The following is a 20,285-nucleotide window of genomic DNA, read 5'->3' as shown; positions in this document are numbered from 1 at the left end:
GTTAACCCATCCGTACCCGGTGCTTTCCCTAATTTCAATTGTTGAATTGCTGAGGCGATTTCCTCCTTAGTAATTAAACCATTAATTTCATATTTCTGATCCTCAGTCAGTTTAGGAAAACTTGCCTCAGCTAAATATTTATTTATATCTAACAGTTGTACATTAGTAGATTTGTATAGGTTTTGATAATAATCCAAAAAAGATTTTTTAATTAATTCCTTCTGAGAAACTATTTACCCTTATAATTTATTTTCTCTATTATTCTCAGTCTCTGTTTCTTTCTTAATTGATAAGCCAACCATCTCCCCGGCTTATTAGCATTACAAAATGTATTTTGTTTCATAAATAATAAATTGGTTGCAGCTTGATCTGCTATCAACATATTAAATTGTGACCTTAATAACTTTACAGATTCTTTAGTACTTTCATCAGAAGGATTTAGAATCAAAGCCCTTTCTTTTAGTTTAATTTCATCTTCAAGTTCTCTACGTTTCTGAATCTGATTTCGCTTATAAAAATTATTCATTTTTATCAAAACACCGCGCATAAATGCTTTACCTGCATCCCATACCATTGACATTGAAGTCCCCTTGTACATATTCAAAGCAAAATAGTCCTTTAAACACTCCTTTAGTTTTTGAACATTCTTCTCTTGTCTAAACAAATTTTCATTAACTCTCCAGGATCTTCTTTCCTCTTTCTCTTGAATCAGCTCCATCCAAACTGGACTATGATCCGTCAGTGATCTAGGAAAAATCTTTACATTCTTTACTTTATTATACAAATCCGTGGTAATCAAGAAAAAGTCAATTCTTGAAAAAGATTGGTGTCTGTCAGAAAAAAAAGTAAAGTCTCTCTCCTCTTGATTACGTTCCCGCCAATAGTCCCTTAATTCCCAGTCTTCTTTCATATCAAAAAAGGCTTTAGGTAGCCTTGCTTGTTTAAGAAAAGGAGAGGAACCTTTCTTATCCCTTTGTGTATCTAAGACACCATTCCAATCACCCATTAATACCACTGATCTATAATCAAGCAAAGTTATTTTTTGGTGTAACTGTTTATAAAATTGTTCCTGTTGTTGATTTGGAGCATAAAGTCCAACTATAAGTACTTTCTTACCATAAATACCAAGTTCAATCATCACATATCTCCCCTGGGGATCTGATTCTACCAGACAAGCTGGCAGGTTTTGTTTGACATATATAACAACTCCCCCTTTCTTCCCAGGTGCAGGAGATATAAAATGAGATCCCAAACGAGCATTAACTAAATATTTCTGATCTTTAAGTAGAATATGAGTTTCCTGTAAACAAATAACATCATTGGTATGTTGTTTCAAATAATAAAAGATTTTTTTCCGTTTCTGAGGAGAATTCAATCCATTAACATTCCAGGTCAAAAACTTTGCCATCTCCCTTGGCACGCAGCCTGGAGAAGACACCATCAAACTCTGACAGAGCTGCGTGTGTTGCATAACTCTTGGGTCTTGCTCCTCCCACCGGCGGTGATGCACTTCCAGGAGAATTCTCTTTGGGCTCTTTTTTACGTTGCTCTTTCTCTTTACGCTTATAAGCTGCACGAGTCATCCTCTGCTCTTTAGCCTCCGTTTGGCGTTGCTTTGCCACTTCTATCATCCCTGCGGAAACCAAATCTAGTGCCTCAGATTGCTGCTCAGGTTCCTTAGCACTCAAAGATTTCCGACCAGATGAAGTTGAGCCTGCACTCAGGACCGAAGTATAGAAATCTCTAGCTTTGTCAACTGTGTTCAATCTGTAACGTGTCCCAGCATGGCTCAAAACGATACCCATCGGAATTTCCCATCTGAATGGCATCGATCTAGCTTTAAGCTCATTGGTTAAAAAAGCAAAGTCTTTCCTACTTCTTAAAATTTTAGATGGGATTTCCTTTAGAATGATGACATCTTGGGCGGCAATCTGAAATCTTTTGTTGTAAAAAGCTTGTATAATCTCATTCCGCAGGGACTTCTTTGTAAAGTAAATCACCACATCTCTGGGCAAATTCTTCTGCTTAGCAATCCAGGAGTTGAGTCTATAAATTTTTTCTACTTCTCTCTGTAATTCTCCTTTATCCATATCCAAAGCCAGCGCCAGATCACTAAGAACCACCTCCATCAAATCTTGATTCATATCTTCCTTGAGGCCTCTAATCCTCAGAGCATACTCCATTTGTCTGTACTGAAACATCAAAATATCTTCTTGTGAGGAGTCCACCTTCCTTTCCACGTCTTGAATTTTGTCATCTAAAGAGTCAACTTTGTCTTCCACTTCCTCAAGCCTTGCATCGAGCTTAACCACCACAGTAGCCAAACCTGAAACAGCTGCCAGTATATCTTGTCGTAATTCATTATTATTTTCTTGCAATTTAGACTTTATCCCCGTTATCTCTTCTTTGAGATCAGATTTAATTTCTGATTTAATCTGTGAAACAAATTGAGTCATTTCCTCTCTCATTTGAACTACAATCTCTCCCATTATGCCTCTAACCTCTTGCACTGAAAGTCCAGGTAGAGGAGGGGAGGGTGGTGGCTGAGCCGGTGGTGCATGTTTAGATTGTTGTTGTAGCTGTGCAGTGGAAGTTATAGGAGAAGAAATAACCTTGGGTATTGAGGAAGGCTGCTGCCTCTTTGAAGCCATTTTAAAAAGCACAATTGTCACTTCCCTTTCCCCTCCAGCCAAAAAGGGAGGAGGAAAAAAAGAAAAAAAGAATTTTTAAAAAGAGACAAACTATAATCATTAAAAGTCCAGAATAAATCCCAAGAATAAGTAATAAAAGAGCAAACAATTCAAAAAAAAAAAAATTCTAAGCCAAAAGCAAAAGCAAAAGCAAAAAACAATCCTTAAAAAGGGAAAGTAAAACAAAAGAGAAAGGAAAAAAAAACTCCGACACTTTCAAAACGCCATCTTAAGTCCTTTCACTAGTATAACAAAGAAAAGGAGGAAAAATAGTAAAAATCAAAAGATAAAAAAATAAACACCTAAAATATAAGAAAAAGTCCTTTAAACTGCTCCGTCCGTTTAAAAATTACTCACCAAAATGCTGTAAACACGGAGATAGAAGCGGCGGTTTCTTTTGCTTCCAAGGAAGCAAAAACAGCTGGGAGGCGGAGATCAGCAAGAGCTCCGAGGGAACACTCCTTTCACCCCCTCTAGAAATAAATCCAGAGGGGGTTCAGGGGTTCTACCTCTACTCTTGCGTTCTCTATCCCTTCCCTTTGCCCGGGAAGGGATTTCCGAGCCGCGGGCCAGCTGATGCGCGCTGCGCTCCGCGGCTCTGACACTTCCCCAGCTGGACGGCTAAAAGCTAGCCGCCATCGCCGTCGCCTCCCACCGGAAGCTCCGATTAAGCACTTTTAATATTTTTACAAGCAGCAATGTATATAACATAGTATATAATGAAAATGCATCATCACAGTATATAATGAAAATGCATTTTTATTGTTTCTGTATACATGCACATAAGTACATTTATCATGCAATTCTAAGAGAAAATTGCTACTCAACTCTTATAATACAATAGTTCTCTTAGTCTAGCAATAAACAAATGCATGAAGATTACATTAAAGTTCATGTACTAAAACAGTTCATGTGCTAAAACTATAGTATTTATTTATACTATAGTACCCTTTTGTGAGAAAATGTGATATAAAATATATATATTTAAAAGGGTTTTAATTATAAGGATACTAATAAAACATACATCTCAGATAACAAGATGCAATCGTATATGCCAAAACCATTATTCATTATTATTCAATCTGAATAGTAACATTTCCATTGAATATCCAATCCAGATAGCCTTACAATGTAATTATGTTGTGGAGATGTCTATGTCAATAGAAATACTAATAACCTACAACTAATTTCAATTACATTTTATTAACTGCAGGTGCACATAATCAGGAACAGTTTTATGAAATGATATAGTAAAGGTTTACAGCTATTTTAAAAAGCTTTATGATAACTCTGTTTATGAAGCAAGTAGTAAAAATTTCTTAATTTTATTTTAGACATTTTTTCTGATAAGCACAGTCAGGATGGTTGATATATAAGCACCACTAGTACCATTTAGCATATTAAAACTAGTAGGTGAATTCTCAAAAACACCTTAGAATAGGAAATAAAAAAGTCTGCAAGAAATTAAAACCAAAATCCTCAACATAGAAGGTGGGACTGAGGTCACCTAAATGAAAAATGTACAATGCCCAGAGTGATTGGACTGTGACCTTTTCAGGAGATGGTTGCCGTTTATGTTTAGAAAATTCAAGAGTGGAATTACAACTCTAACTAATCAGAAAGCAGGATTGTTAGCATATATCTCCTTAAAAGTGAACATCATAATCTGGATCACATATGAACATGTGCCATTCAATGGTCTGAATAGTTCATACCTTTGATAGTAAGCTTCAGTTGCCTCTGGAGTATGATGTTTTGAATGTGTTCTTTTGATTAATTTCTAAAACATTGAAAAAAAAAACAGTTTTGTAATAAACCAGTAACAAATCCCTGGAAACTTCCCCCCACCCTCACCTCCCCCATGAAATCCTAGATGTAGTTCCAGAAATGATTTTTTATTTATATATTAAATGAAACATCTTTTGACTGTAGTGCGATACAGCATATATGTAAAAGGCAGTAAGGTCACAGTAATTGAATCTAAATAAGTTTGCTTAGGGTTACAAAGGGCAAAGGAAAAACTTGTTCTCTCTTTCAACCTTTATATTAATTTCCCTTCAAATCAATTCCATCCAAGTCCTATGCACTCTGGTTTACAATTCAATTGGCATTTTTAACCAGGAAGAACATTGTTTAAAAACAACTTATTTGAAAACTACAGAAAGTAATTCCATTGAGACTTGCCACTTGACTGACACCTGTCATCTCATGATAAATGACTCCATTTTCTGCCTCTCTTGCCTTCTGCCACTCCGGCAATGGTCATTTATCATCATCTCTGTCAGCCATGGAAAGCAGCACTGACAGTGCAAGTCAGCAAACATTTAGCACATGGAACCACGCAACACAGGGAAATTATTATTGTCAGAATAATAATGGTTTAGCATAATTTATTACAGGTCCACCAAATAAGCAAAGGCTAGATGTTATTAGACAGATGGATGGGTAGGCTTGGCAGCCATCCACCGAGACTCAGGCGGTGCTTGATGGGGAAAGGGGAACATCCTCCAAACCAATCAGAAAGCTGGCAGTTCAATTACAAAGAAATAAAGGGACATTCATCATTCAATTAGGCACCTGTCAACCCTCACAAAGGAGAAAACTTCTAACCTGGTACTCCTGGGAGAAGATGCTCAGCAGAGTGGACTGCGATTGACTGGAACAAATAAAAGAAGGACAAAGTTAATTACTGGAGTGCACAGCAGAGAAACAAAAGGGAAAGGAGCTTCAAAGGTAGGCCTGCTGCCCTGTAATCTAACAGAACACGAAAACAAGTGTGGAAAAGTTGTTCCAGATGAAAACCTCAGACAAAGGCTTCCTACTGCTAGGTCAAGGAGAGAGTAAGAAAAAAGAGTTTATAAGGAAGGGGAAGAAAAGTTGCATGTTGCTTTGGTCATTCCTTTCCAGCTTCATAACACACAAACTGGGGTATTGGTAGCATGTACTGAAGTTAGAAAAGAAAACAAGACTGTTTTCATTAATAGCTGATGCAGCTAAATTCCATTAGATGTTGGGAACAGACTGATTGTTCACTGGCAACATATTGAAATTCATTTTGTTAGCAGCAAGGAAACCTCTTCAGTAGCTGTCTCATATTCAGGGGTGAAACCCTGCTGTCTGTCAGGAGCAGGATATGGGACTATGGTAACATTCCTACTAAAAGTGATGTGCTTTGAAAATAGAAACTTTCACAGCAGGAAACTGAGATTCCCTGGAGTTGGTAATTTCCAGAGGCTGCCATAAATTTTATTCTTTTAAAACTCAGTGTCAAATACCTGGCAATAAAGTAAACTGGAATAACATCACTACCACCACCACCACCACCACCACGGAACATTTCTCTCTCTGAAACATGTAGAAACAGGACAAGACTTTTCCATCCCTCAAAAACAGGTCATACTGTTTCCAACTGTACTCTAGGGAGGAGTCTATCTCATCACATCTTGAAGAAAAATTGATGCAACTGAAACAAAAGACCATCTCTATCATTAAAGAATGCACAATGTATAATTAATATTTATTTTAATCAAAGGTGGAATAAGCAATACAAATATCCAAAAACTACACAAAGATAACACATAACATACCCACTCACCTAACCGAAGATTTATGTTTAAAAATGTCGATCAGAGGAAATATTATCTGAAATACATTGATCATTTGACTAACATTCTTAGTATCTTTATTTTCATAGTAACAAAATCAGAACATATTCTATAATCTTGAGAAAATTTGAACTGGAAATTAACCAATTATTTTAGGAACTAATAATGCAATTTTGCCCAGTTGTTCTATTTTGCGGATTGGGTGGTCTTCAAATATTGTAAAGTATATAAAGATATGTAAAGTAGTATCAGTAGCTGACGACCGAATCCTCAACATTTCATCATATGTACTACTGATTGTATTGGTATGATGGAAAAGATCATGAAGATGGTACACATTCCAAAGCAATGAACTAGTTTGTATCTCTAGTCTGTTCTTCAAAAAAACATTTCTGTCAGAATTGTAGGAGTTGATAGGAAAATGTATAAAATGCACCCTGCAAAACTTGCTTGGTTATATTGTTGATCAGATGATTCTATTAAAGCAGTATTTAAAGATGTCTCCAGAGGCTCTAGCAGATTGAGCCTTTCAGAAGCTCAGCATAATCTGTGGAGTAATTCCAAAACAGTGCCTTTTTAGATCTCTCTGTAATTCTAAGTAAATGACATAAAAATAAGAACTCATAGAAATGAATGGCTGATGCTATCACAAGGGAACAATTACAATCTGCAAAGCATTTGGTGCTAATTATAAAGTAAGTTCAATTCATTATCTTTCAGCTGATTACATATATTTCAGTTGTCTTAAAACTGTACATTAGTTGCTGAGTTCAACTCTCCCACCTCTATACTTCTTATAGAAATTATAGATTAAAAATATGCTAATCCAGCCTTTAAATAAAATGAAATATTATGCAGACAATGTAGTATTAACAATTCTGTAACCACCAAGTTCAGTTGTTGAAAGCTGAAAGTTATCAAAGATTTTGGCTGCTTTTTTGGATATAAAAATAGGAGAAAAAAATAAAGTAATAAAAAGTCACTTAACCTCTGAAGAAGAAAATGTTATTAAAAAATCTGATTGTGGGATAACAAAAAATCTGATGGTATACAATATTTAGGACTTTACTTGACTGGCAGGAAGCTTTCGTATTGTATGTTCTATATATATTTTTACAGTAAAATAAGACTGGATTATATAGCATAGATCAATCCACTTTATTATATGGCTTTTAGATCAGGGCTTTTCAACCTTTTCACCCATTGTACCACTTTTAAAATGTGGCAACATCCGAATACCACCAGTTGCCTAGCAAGGTGTCAAAAACTTGATGACCAAAAAAAGGAAAAAAGTGATAAAGTACAGGTAGTCCTCGACTTACAACAGTTTGCTTAGTGACTGTTCGAAGTTACAATGGCACTGAAAAAAGTGCTCCCCAAGCTACAGCCGAGCAAGACACCTGCCTGCCCGCCCGGCAACACTCTTCCTCCTGTCCGAGGTTTTCATGGAAAGTAGCACTGATCCTGGTGTTTCTGCTGAGCCCTGACAGCCCTGCAGCTCCAACCATCTCTCGCTCAGGCTTCTGTGGTGGTGCCACCGGTTCAGCTCATTCCCCTCCCCCACTACCACTTTTCTAGGATAGTCACGTACCACCTGCCAGGTGCCAATGTACCACAGGTGGTACCCGTACCACTGGTTGAAAAGCCCTGTTTTAGATCAATTAAAATATTACAATACTAGGTGGTCAACCACAGAATTCCACATTTATTTTAAAAAACATGTTTCCCATAGCACATAGCACTTTCTCTCACTAGACACACACACACACACACATGACATACACACATGCACACACAAGCATACCTTGCTAACTGCAAAATGAGGCACAAATGAAATTTTGACTTGGAAAAAAATAGTATGTCCAAAACAGACAAGTTTGGGAAAAACTTCAGAGTTATAGCTCTTCCTGTAAGTTTTATTTGGATAGTGTAGTTCAACCCCAAGATATAGTAAGACTATTTATAGGTCATGACAATCACACTGAATGTTCCCAATATAGACCGAGAGATTTTACTGCTTGAGGCAGATAGCCTCTACATTTCCGAGTCAAGCTGAATAGCACACAGGGCAACTGAAATTATTTCAACATTGACGAGGAAAGCAATCTCATTACATCCTCTCCCATTGCCCTTTGCAATTCCAATAGTATGTTTCAACTGATGGAACTGTTTCTAACAGCAGAAACGGAAACAACTAACCCCCTTGTCTTCTCTAAACTAAGCATGCACACTTAAAGAGCTGCATCCAACAGGCTTTAATCTAAACTATGAAACTCTATTATGATTAATAACCTAAGGTCAATGAACTGATTCACTATAACAGAACAACACCAATTAGGTTGTTGTTTTCTACTTTATGTTTAATAACACTAGAAAAATGTGAGCAGCATGTGATGCTTGCTTTATGTAGTATAAGAACAGTTTTATGGAAAACCTGTGGGGCAAAAACATATTGCTTGGAAAGTATCATCATTCACACAACCTTGACACCAAAGTTGGTCTAATAACCGCAGTACAATTTTAAACGATTGTGCAATACACAGAAATGGCAATATTTAAAATTCATAGTAACACAAACCTATTACTTTTCCCACAGAGATAGCTGAACTTTAATAATAACTAACCTAGGTTGAGCATTACTTTCCAGCAACAAGACAAGAGGAAAATGCCAACAGAAGATACTATTTACATCAATTTTAGTTTAAAATAATTTAGCAAGATATTGAAAAACTGAGTGATTAATTCATCCAACAATTATTATCCTGTCTTTTCTTATAACTTAATATATTTAAAGATAATTCAACATATTAAAGCTAAAAGGTAAAAAGAAAAGTAAATGCAACCAGAGGACTAAAAAATGTAAGTAGACTAAAGCAAGTAGAAGATATAAGCAAGTGGGTGAAGGTTCATTCTCCATGCTTGTGGGTTTGTTTCTGAATGTTTCATTTCCAGGGTAGGTAACATCTTCAGCCAACCCAGAAACCAACCCACAAGCTTGGAGAACGAACCTTCACACTCATCCAACACCCGAGCTACAGATATTCAACACTATAAGCAAGTCAGTTATATGCAGCTAGTCCTCAATCAATGACTGATTGCTTATCCTAAAGGTGCTTTTTTCCTTAAAGATGTTTTGCTTCTCATCCAAGAACTGAAGAAGCTTCTAGGAGGAGAAGTGAAAAGTTTTCAAAGAAAAACAAAATCCAAGTGCCTTTTGAAAAAAAGCACCTTTGGGACAACCATGACCTGAATGACTGAGAATCTCCATAGATGACTGGTTGCTTACTGGCCAAAGTTATGATGGACTCAAAAAAAGTCATGGTCATGTGTTTGCATTTCATGTGGTTGGCAACTAGCTCACCTTTATGACTAGTTGCAGCATCCCACAATCATGTCCACAGTGATTTGTGATTTTTTTTTTCTCATTTCTGGCAAAAATTGTCCATTCAGTAGAATGGATTTGCTTAATAATGACATAGTTCACTTAACTACCTGATTCACTTAATTACTATGAACTTGCTTTTTCTACTATCTGTAGAAGTTTATTTTATGTGAAACAACTAAAACTAACATTCAGCCCTCACAACAATTCAACTAAAATATAAAGGATTTAACTTCATACTTCCATGTTTTGAAAGACTGCATATAAGCAGGGGAAAAAAAAAAACATAGCTGTCGTGCATATAGGGCCACCAAAAGTGACAAAGCTAAATTAAAAGGAGACACTACTGTTTCCCAATGGATGTCATATGATGCCACTACTTTTACTGTGTGGCAGTAAAAATCAGTTGCCACACATAAATATAGATATCGACAACATAATTGCTTATTTTCTACTGTGTTATTATTATTGCAGTCTACTAACAGAATAATAGAGTTGGTCTTCTGGTCCAACCCCCTGCTTAAGCAGGAAACCCTATACCAGTGGTTCTCAACCTTTTTATACGGCGACCCCGGTCATAAGGACGCGCCCCCATGCGCGGTGGCGCCCCCATGCGCGGCGCGCATGCGCGGTGCCACCCCCTGAGGGGAAAAAATGGCAGATCACATTGTTTGGCGACCCCCGTAAAATGGTCGTTCGACCCCAAATGGGGTCACGACCCAAAGGTTGAGAACCGCTGCCCTATACCATTTCAGACAAATGGTTGTCCAATCTCTTTTTAAAAATCTCCAATGTTGGAGCACCCACAACTTCTGGAGATAACTTGTTCCATTGATTAATTATTCTGTCAGGAAATTTATCCTTAGTTCTAGGTTGCTTCTCTCCTTGATTAGTTTCCATCCATTGCTTCTTGTCTCACCTTCAGATGCTTTGGAGAATAGATTTGACTCCTTGGTGGCAGCCCTTCAAATATTGGAACACTGCTATCATATCACCCCTACTTCTTTTAATTAAACTAGACATGCCCATGGTATTGAATTAAGTTAGTATCATTTCTGGGGATTATAGGGGGATATTGCTACTAAATTAAAATATTGCTTATAGGCTTTCTACTATCATTGGTAACTCTTACCTTGTTTTGTTTTTTATGAAAAGTCATTTTGGATAGTGAAAATTGACCACAATGTCTTCCTCAATGTCTTCTTAATATAGCCAGCTACATAAAACTGGAAGGCTATAGGTAAAATCACAGATACCAAATATAGTAGGCAATATATAGCAATAAAAATAGCACTCATACTTGGTAGGTGTTGTTTTTTTTTAATGGCTAGAAATGCCTTTGTTGTGGTACAAAAATATTGATTAAGTGTTCTCCTTAATCTGAATGGGAAACATTGGCCTTTTCTTACAAAGAAAAAAATGAATGTAGGAGGTCAATATGGGGGGAATTGCACTCCATATAGATTTGTGTTCTGGTGCACTGCAGTTCCTCAAGAAAGATCAGGACAGTTTGCTCACTAGTAAAACAGAAGTCATCATTTTTATCCTTGTTGCCATAGGTTGGAATTTTCTGGGATTGTGGATGGGGAAGATGTTTTAACACATATTGTTGTCTTCTTCCTCAGTAAACTCACTATTGTTTTTAAATTCTTAGTATATAGAAGTTACAATTCATGGATTTTAATGTAAATCTTACAATATGCATAGTCTGCGCTATTCTATGCTTTCTTCTTCATGTGCATTAAAAGAGGTCACAAGTCAGTTGTTATTGTCCTATAGTGACATAAATCCACTGCCACTGATTATTTCCTAGGCTCAATGCTGTGTTAGTTTTTTAAAGCTGGCTACAAAAAGTATGCTTAACTTTGGTTCCCATTATTTACTATGGGAATTTAAACAACAAATGGAGGTGCCATCTCCTTGGATAATTTTTCTCTAAATTGGAAACGCTATCGCTCATCTAATATTATGGTCTTAAGTTGAAAATAAGGAAACAAGGGTGGGTTTTTTTTTCATTTTCCCACTCTTTTCTGTGGTATAAGGATTGAAATATTTCAGATTTTGTTCCATCAGAACATGACTGATTCAAATGTTTTGAATGTCCACAGCAGCTTAAACAAAGGCATATGGAGAAATAATAAATTGTGGGTTATGCAACACAGCATCTTTGTCTGCATTTTTTTTTTTATTTGCAGATGCCCCTGGGAACTATTCCAAGGTGGGAGCACAACTTTTTGTCATTCTATGCATACTCTAAAATGTAGAGTAATAAAATGTTATTGTTATCTGATTAAAGACAAACAAACCCTTTTTAATTAAACAGCAAAATATTTTACCTACCAGATAAATAAGACAACATATAGTTCCCTGAAAGTAATTTTTTTTCTGAGAAAGTTTCTCACATTTCTAATTTCTCATCAAGACATGATCATCTTTTAGTCACATAAATATTATTATTGCACATATAATGAATTTTGAACATGTGTATATCACCACATCAAGGTATTGTAAGCAACTTTCTGCAGTTTTGGTAAATATACCTTATCTCACTAAATAACAATGAATAAGTCTATAATCTGTTACCTGGATAAGGAAGAAAAGGCAGAAGTTCTCTCTAGCCATCTAATCACCATATCAATGATACATGCCACAACAGAGAAGCACTAGGTTATTTGATTGATCATGCTAGATAAACTCCAAATAACAGAGAAATTAACAAATGCTTGACATTTGCTCAACATCTATTATTCTGACACTGCTTTCAGAATTTCAAAGCCTGGGAGGATGCTTAATCAACATTCATATTCCCCAGTGAGCTACAGGCACCATATTGCGCCCCGCCTTAGTACTGATGAAAGCTGCATATTGGCCATTTCCAAAGTGTTCTGGGACTCTACACAGGGCCCCTTCTCTCTCTTGTTCCCGTTCTGCAGTTTTCTTTTAAACACTTCCAAGACAAAAGCATCTGCCAGGTTTTTTTCCCCCTCCCTCTGGGGATGTATGCAAAATGAATTTAACAGTTTTAAGGCCAGAGAAGCCCTCACATCTAAATTCATTCATAGGACAGAAAAGGGCCTAAGAGGCCTCTCCAGGGACAAAACCCTGCTGAAATTTTTCCCCGGCAACACTGGGAGCTTTATAAATTCTAAGTCCAGACAATTTCCAATTCAAATGCCCAGTATAGCATGACCTTTGTCAGATCTAAGAGCCCTAGATGCACCCACTTTTTTTATTATTCTAACCAGCACAGACATTAGACAGAGCACTACTGCTAAGCAAGAGGCTCAATATTTGCATGCTCTTCCATTGTGAAAATTTAACAGTGACAGCACTGTGTCGAATTCTTTTCCCTTTAGAACTTTAACTCCATAGGAGGGGCATGGTTGACAGATGACTCTCCAACATATGTGTTATGTACACTGCACAGCTGAGGAACCTTAAATCAATGTCATAGTATTTCAGAGATGACCTACATATACCTTTCTGCCCATTATTGGGGAAGAAGGCAACAGGAATCATCCTACTTTTTAAGAAGGAGAGCCAAAAATGAGTAATTTATACTCATTAAACAGCAAACAAAGCTGTTTCATGGAAGTGGTATAAATGTTCCGCACAAAATAATTTATCAGACATGACATGCTGCACATCATATTGTATTATTTAATATGCTTACTAAAATTTTATAGATCTGACTCAATTCCTAAAAGAACACATACTTCCCTAGAAATATTTCTTCATCATCCATAATTTATTTTGATTATCTTTTACAGCTACAGGATAAAATAGAACTTGCAAAATTATAGGTTTATAGTTTAAGCAGCTATTGTATCATATACTAAACATAACAAATGGTTCCATGTCTGGTAGCTTCCTCCCCCCCCCATGTTTACCATTCAATTCATACCCAACAATAAGCTCTTAATCTGATGCTATTCAGAAAGAGCTTAACAATAAATACTTTAGCTTTAACAAAAAGTGCAGCTTTTAGCCTGATCCTGTGTGTTTATTTGGAAGCAAATCCTACTAAATTAAATTTACTCATTCTGAAACTGCACAGAATTCAAGTTTTGATCAAGCTGTTACAATACAATATGGTATGAACCAGCAGTGTCTTGTATAAGCAGAAAGCTCTACTTAATTTAGTTGATTTCTTTATTCTGTTGCAGTCCACACCATATCCTATCCCCTCCCATAAGAAAAGGTTAAACAGCCCTGAGAATCACTTCTGCATTACAAAGGACTACAGAGGAAGAAAATATTACAAAACAGAAAAAACCCAACCCACTATAAATCAGATACAAACTATCAAACTATATATTAATCAGTCAATCAGTCAGTCAATCAATCATCACAAACAAATTCCACAATCATTCCAAGTGAATGGAACGCCTCAGTTACCAAATGCTCTTTGAAATGTTTTTAAAACTTCTTAAATATCAGTAGCAAGGATGCAGATTTTCTGAGGGAAGAGGAGAATTTCTGCAGAAAATGCTTACCAATCTGTCCTTTCCTGCTACATCATTTGGGGAGTCTTAGTTCCTATTCTCTGCAGGCATACCTTGGGTGAGTAGTCTTGGGGATACCCAGCCTCCAAACCATGTAGAACTTTAAAGGTGACAACCAGCATTTAAGGAACAGTGTGACAGCCAACAGAAGACATTACACAGATGTGGCATGGAGAAAGCTAAGAAGTCCTGAAAATATTCCTAGGCGAGTACTTAAGGAGCGTGCTGACCAGCTGGCCTCTGTTCTTACAGACATCTTCAATTGCTTGTTGCATCAGCTATGGTTCCATAATTGTCCCCAGTCTCCCAAAAATCTATAATTATATGCCTTAATGATTACCATCCAGTTGCACTCACTTCCATTTTGATGAAATTTTTTGAGAGATTGCTAAAGGACTATATTGTTTCATGCCTTCCCCTACATTTGACTCATTACAGGTTGCTTATTGGAAGAACCACTGTATAGATGATGAACTTTCTTGTGTGCCTCAACTTAGTTTGGCACAGCTGGAAGAAAATACTCGTGTGCGAATAGTGTTTGTTGATTTTAGTTCAGTGTTCAACACAACCATTCCTCAACATTTGACAAGCAAACTGAGCGTATTAGGTTTTAATACTTCTTTATGTAACTAGATACTTGATTTTCTTGTTGATAGGCCTCAATTTGTGTGAGTTGGAAGAAAAATTTCCAATTCCATCTTTTTGAGCATAGGTCTCCCACAGGGCTGGGTTTTGAATCCGTTATTATTCACCTTGATGACCCATGACTATTGTGCTACAAATCCTATTGTGAAGTGTGCGAATGACACAGCAGTGGTGGGTCTTATCTGGGATGATAACAAAGAGTCTTATAGGGAGGAGGTGAACACTGTGATGGACTGGTGCAATAAAAATAACCTGGTTTTGAATGTTAATAAAACAAAGGAGATAATTGTTGATTTTAGAAAGAGCCGGCATAGTCATACTCTGCTTTGTATCAAGGTTGTAGCTGTGGAAGTGGTCAATAATATTAAGTACCTGGGGGTGCAGATAAATAACAATCTGACTTGGCTCTTCATATGTTATCTTTAGTTAATTATGCAAACCAACATTTGCATTTCTTGCATCGGATGAGGAGAGCACATCTATCTCCTTCTGTCCTGGCCACTTTTTACAGAGGCACGACTGAAAGCATTTTAACAAACTGCATCACTGTTTAGTTTGGTGGCAGCAGTGCCTCAGAAAGAAGGTCCATACAGAGAGTGATAAGGACAGCTGAGAAGATTATAGGAAACTCGCTTTCGTTATTCAGGATTCTTATTATAAGCGCTATATGCTTAGAGCGTGATGCATTGTTAGAGACCCCACACATCACTTCAAGGTCTGTTCCTGTTGTTCCCCTCTGGGAGGAAATTTTGAAGTATTTATAGCAGAACTACTAGATTCTTTAACAGCTTTGTTCTTTATGTGATCTGTCTTGTAAATCTGAGGATTCTTTGTTTTGTCATGTATATGTATACATTCGAACTAGACTGTGATGTTTCTGTGTCATATACGTGTGTGTATGTGGGTATATGTATAATGGTATATTTTTGAGAGCTGAATGCAATGAAATTTCATTTTAATGTATGCTGATTAGTGTACTTTTAAAGTGACAGTAAAGTATTCTATTCTATTCTATTCTATTCTATTCTGTTTGTACTATACATAGTATAAATAATATTTATATACTTTTAGAAGTAATATTTTTGGGGGAACTTCAGAATATTATTGAGACTTCACCTCAATACCACGGAAAACTTTTTTTAACATACAAGGGTTATAAAAGCTGATCTGGGAATAAGATAGATAATATCAGTGGAAGAGATGGGACATAATTGTCTATGTAGACTCCACCTTGCAGTATCAAGTTCTGAGGCAGCAAAGATTGTCAGAAGCCAATCAAATAGTGAATTTAGGTCAGGGTTTAAAAAAAGAGTCCATCTTCCTTACTGTCATGAGATATAATAATCAACATAATCATCCTCAAACATTTTTGGCAGTGTCACTTGATCTCTAGAAAATTAATGGTCAGTAAAATTGGTGAAAATGCAGTTTAAGAATGGGGGAGTGAGGGAGACTAGGAAATAGTTTTTCTCTTCCATTACACTATTGAAAATTGTCCTGAGTAGAGAAGAGCATACAGGGATTGGATGGAAATGTAAACAGCTTAGTTTCTGTAATGAAAATTTTCAGCTCTGAAAAGAATTAAAATGGTTGTGAAGGAACACGTATGTTAGGACAACCAAAAACAGCTTATAAGGCAAACATGTAGACCTGAAAAAACACAATGCTGTTTTAATGTTTCAAAAAAAGTACTTCATATACTCTTCTGTTAACTGCCAAATATCTACTTTGAAAGATATACACAGCCATAATATTTAAATGAACTCTCTTGATTGGATGCAAGCAAGTTGGAGAATCATACTGTGGACCTATCTATAGTATGGATTCCATAAAGAAGCATAAAGGGATGTTTTTCTTGGCAGCTTGGCTGGTAACATACTGCAGTGATGTTTTTGCTTGCTATTTTACACAAGAAAATAGGAGGAGGAATTACATATCAATAATATTTGTTTTCATAATTAAGCATGACTGTATAGGTCTTGGAGTGTTGTCTAGATGAATGTAATAATCTGGATTAAAACTTGTATTTCACAAAGATGGAAAGACTGCATTGTTGACTTCTGAATTAGGAAAATAATAAATAAGATATTATTGATGAGGCTGTAGCTCCTTTAAGGAGCAGATTCATAACTTTGGAATGTTCTTTTATTGGTCTCTAGTATTTGTCTCTATTATTTGTCTCTATGTAAAAAAGAGTACAGAGAAGAGCAACAAAGATGATTAGGGGACTGGAGGCTGAAATATATAAGGAACGGTTACTGAAATTGGATATTTAATGAAGTTAATAGTTTAATGAAGAGAAGGACGACGGGAGACATGATAGCAGTGTTCCTATATCTCAGGGGCTGCCACAAAGAAGGAAGAGTCAAGCTATTGCGCCTGAGGGCAGGACAAGAAGCAACGGATGGAAACTAATCAAGGAGAGAAGCAACCTAGAACTAAGGAGAAACTTCCTGACAGTTAGAACAATTAACCAGTGGAACAACCTGCCTCCAGAAGAGGTGAATGCTCCAACACTGGAAGTTTTTAAGAAGAGACTGGACAGACGTTTGTCCGAAATGGTATAGGGTTACTTGCCTGAGCAGGGCGTTGGACTTGATGACCTCCAAGGTCCCTTCCAACATTATTATTATTATTATTATCCTAAATTTTCAGGATAACTTCAATTTCTACTGCAGCTTAACTACAGTAATTTCACATTTAAATGACCACAATACATTCTGATGATATTGAAGATGCAATTCAGAATGCAGGAGCAATACCACATTGTCAAACATTATTCATGTAACACTAATTGTAAAAAAAACCTGTGCTTTTGTTCCAAGTTCAAGGTGCTTAAAATAGCATCTGAAGTTCTAAGTGAGAGAGTAGTTTGATACTCAAAATAGCATCTCCTACCATATATTTGATTCCTGTTGTAGCATCTTCTGGATCATCTGACAGCTAGACGTGCAATTTCATAAACAAACATTCTATATTCTCTAAAACTAAGTGGAACCTAACAAAAGAGAAGTTCAACTACATTTAACACATACACACAGAAATCCCCATTACTGTTAAATTTCAGTTACATTTGCCACAGATTAAAGAATGGATGTGAATACTAGGAAGATTTTTTAGTAGGTTCCATTTAACTACTCATAACAGTTGCTTCTTTACTGTATCAAAAGAAACATTACTTATTTTATGAGGTTATTTTCCAATCCATATTTTGTTTTAGATGAATAAACTATTAACTGTTGGGAATAATGCAGTTTCATTTCCACTTTGCTTCATGTTTAGAAGTTGTTTAGAATAGGGTGGTAAATGGTTTGGTGTGCACTCATGACTTAAACTGATGAGCAGGGAAAAATTCATGTGAGAACACAAGGATTAAACATTCAACCTTACTTTAATTTTAGCAGATTCTTAGCTTACTAATAGATGCCAGTGAAATACTGGTAGTTTAAAGGAAGCTTTCATTTCATAAACAGCCTATAAAACAAACCACGTTTTGGTTTAAAAATGAGTGTTTTCGTTCACACCTATATAATGCTTAATCATGGTTTCATGTTGTATTTTATTATTACATATGATTCAGAACACTGTATTTTTCAGGTTTCATTACAATATAGATAGGTTCGGTAAAAAAGTAACAAGAATAAAATCTTTAAAATTGAGTATGTTATTTAGTGAATAAGTGATTTAAAAAAACTATTACAAAAAATCACTGTCAAATATAAGAGCATATGTAACTTTCATTTTATTTAGTGATGTAATAAGCTTGGGGACATATATCAGGACCAAGAGAGTCATGGTCATTAATTTAGGCAATAAATCACACACCTTGCCAACAATGACAGCAAACAGATGCTAACAAGGAAATGTATTATTTAATACTGCCATGTATTATAAAAATGGAGGTGTTTTTATAACCATGTCTTAAATTTTTATAATAATATGCATTTAGTGTATTACAGTTTTGACACACGTAAGAATAAAATTTATAGGTCCATTCTGCAAACGCATGCTGTTTTGAAAGCAAAAAAAAGCAATAGGAAAAGCTTTAAAATTATATAATTTTAAAAATACCTTAACTTTACTACTGTATTCTATTTTTGAAGTATATTTAGCCAGGATTGTGACTTCTTAGAGAATGATATATATATATTTAAGGCTAATGTTTTCTGAGAGAAAGTCTGAATACCACAATATTCTGAATAAATTCTCAAAACTGTAAATATTAAAAAGCCTTGTCACATACTATAATCTTTAAAAAGATTCTTATAAAAGGTATTCATTTATATAATAAGTTATTTGTTTAAATGCAGTCCTTACTGTTCTCTTATTTTATTGTAATTACTTGTCTTGAGAACTTATGCTAGTAATTCTACTAATTTCCATGGATCCAATTAGTAGTCATATTTATGCTTATTTTAAAATTTTGCTTATATTTTTGTATACAAATGTATTGATGAAAACAAAACTCTGAGAAAGTTGGTTTTTTAAACTGAAACAAATTCATATCTTTTTAGTAATAAATTTGTGTATTTTGGCAAACTGAAATGGCAAGAATAGAATGACTCTGCTTTTCTCTGCATATCTCTCACAACTGATTATGACTCTGCAGTATTAAGTACACTGAACTTGTTTTATTATGGCATACATCATATTATTTCTAATTACCATTGTTTAACAACTGAATCCTATGCAGAGGTTTTTGTTTATGAATTTATGTAACTTGAACTTGCCATAAGCTCTGCCAGTTCTTTCTTGGAAATGCTACAGTCAGTCCTCTAAAACACTTGAGGAAGCAGTGATCAGAGTAGGGAAAGGAAATTTTCTTCATTAAATCTACTGAAGCAGATATTAAAAATGCATTTAATATACTGGGGATAGTTGATGGGCATCAGAGAGTGTGACAGGCCAGTTACTGATGAGCTGCCGTCAGACGGCCTTCTCAGCAGGATTCTATGTCTAAGGCTGCTGCTGAAGGACAGCAATATCTTCCCTTGTGTGTAAGCTCTATTCATCTCCCAAGTATTTACTAAATCACAGACCTCTGCACACAAACTCAGCATTTCAGTGTATGCTTACAAATGATGAATGGTCCAGTCAATTCGTTATTTCTTGAAAGCGTGATTTCCTGCCATTCCAATCATCAAACCTCTAGAGCTTTCAGAGCTGATCAGTCTTGGAAAATATATTTTGCAGGCTCTATTAGGAGTAGAGGTTGTTACCATTAAAATCTCCAACTTTTTTCCCAATGGCTGGGAAGGATAAAGGGTGAAAAAAAAAAAGCCTTGGCTCTGTATTTAAAGGACTCAATGTTCTATTGGATTCTCAAAGTTGTTTAAAACTGAAATAATAATAGTAGTAGTAGTAGTAGTAGTAGTAGTAGTAGTAGTAGTAGTAGTAGTAAAGTTGGAAGGGACCTCGGAGGTCATCAAGTCCAACGCCCTGCTCAGGCAGGTAATCC

The 20,285-nt window shown here is 35.9% G+C and overlaps 1 protein-coding gene across 4 annotated transcripts in view; it reads right to left on the bottom strand.

Moving 5' to 3' along the window:
- CDIN1 (CDAN1 interacting nuclease 1) overlaps positions 1-20,285 on the bottom strand; it is a 142,937-nt gene that overhangs the window by 109,942 nt on the left and 12,710 nt on the right. For 2 of the 4 annotated variants that reach the window (XM_039347325.1, XM_039347323.1), the window contains exon 2: positions 4,406-4,470. Coding sequence is in view for 1 of the 4 variants with exons in the window: in XM_039347322.1 (XP_039203256.1) it covers positions 4,406-4,470; positions 5,301-5,346 (111 nt within the window). In the remaining 3 variants the exon portion in view is untranslated. Of the gene's footprint in view, positions 1-4,405; positions 4,471-5,300; positions 5,347-20,285 lie in introns of those variants that run through there. The other 2 variants (XM_039347322.1, XM_039347324.1) reach the window with 2 other exon arrangements.

This window comes from Crotalus tigris, unplaced genomic scaffold, assembly GCF_016545835.1.
Source record: "Crotalus tigris isolate CLP2741 ecotype Arizona unplaced genomic scaffold, ASM1654583v1 scf7180000018064.1731613, whole genome shotgun sequence".
Taxonomy (NCBI): domain Eukaryota; kingdom Metazoa; phylum Chordata; class Lepidosauria; order Squamata; family Viperidae; genus Crotalus; species Crotalus tigris.
This window is presented reverse-complemented; position numbering and strand designations above follow the sequence as displayed.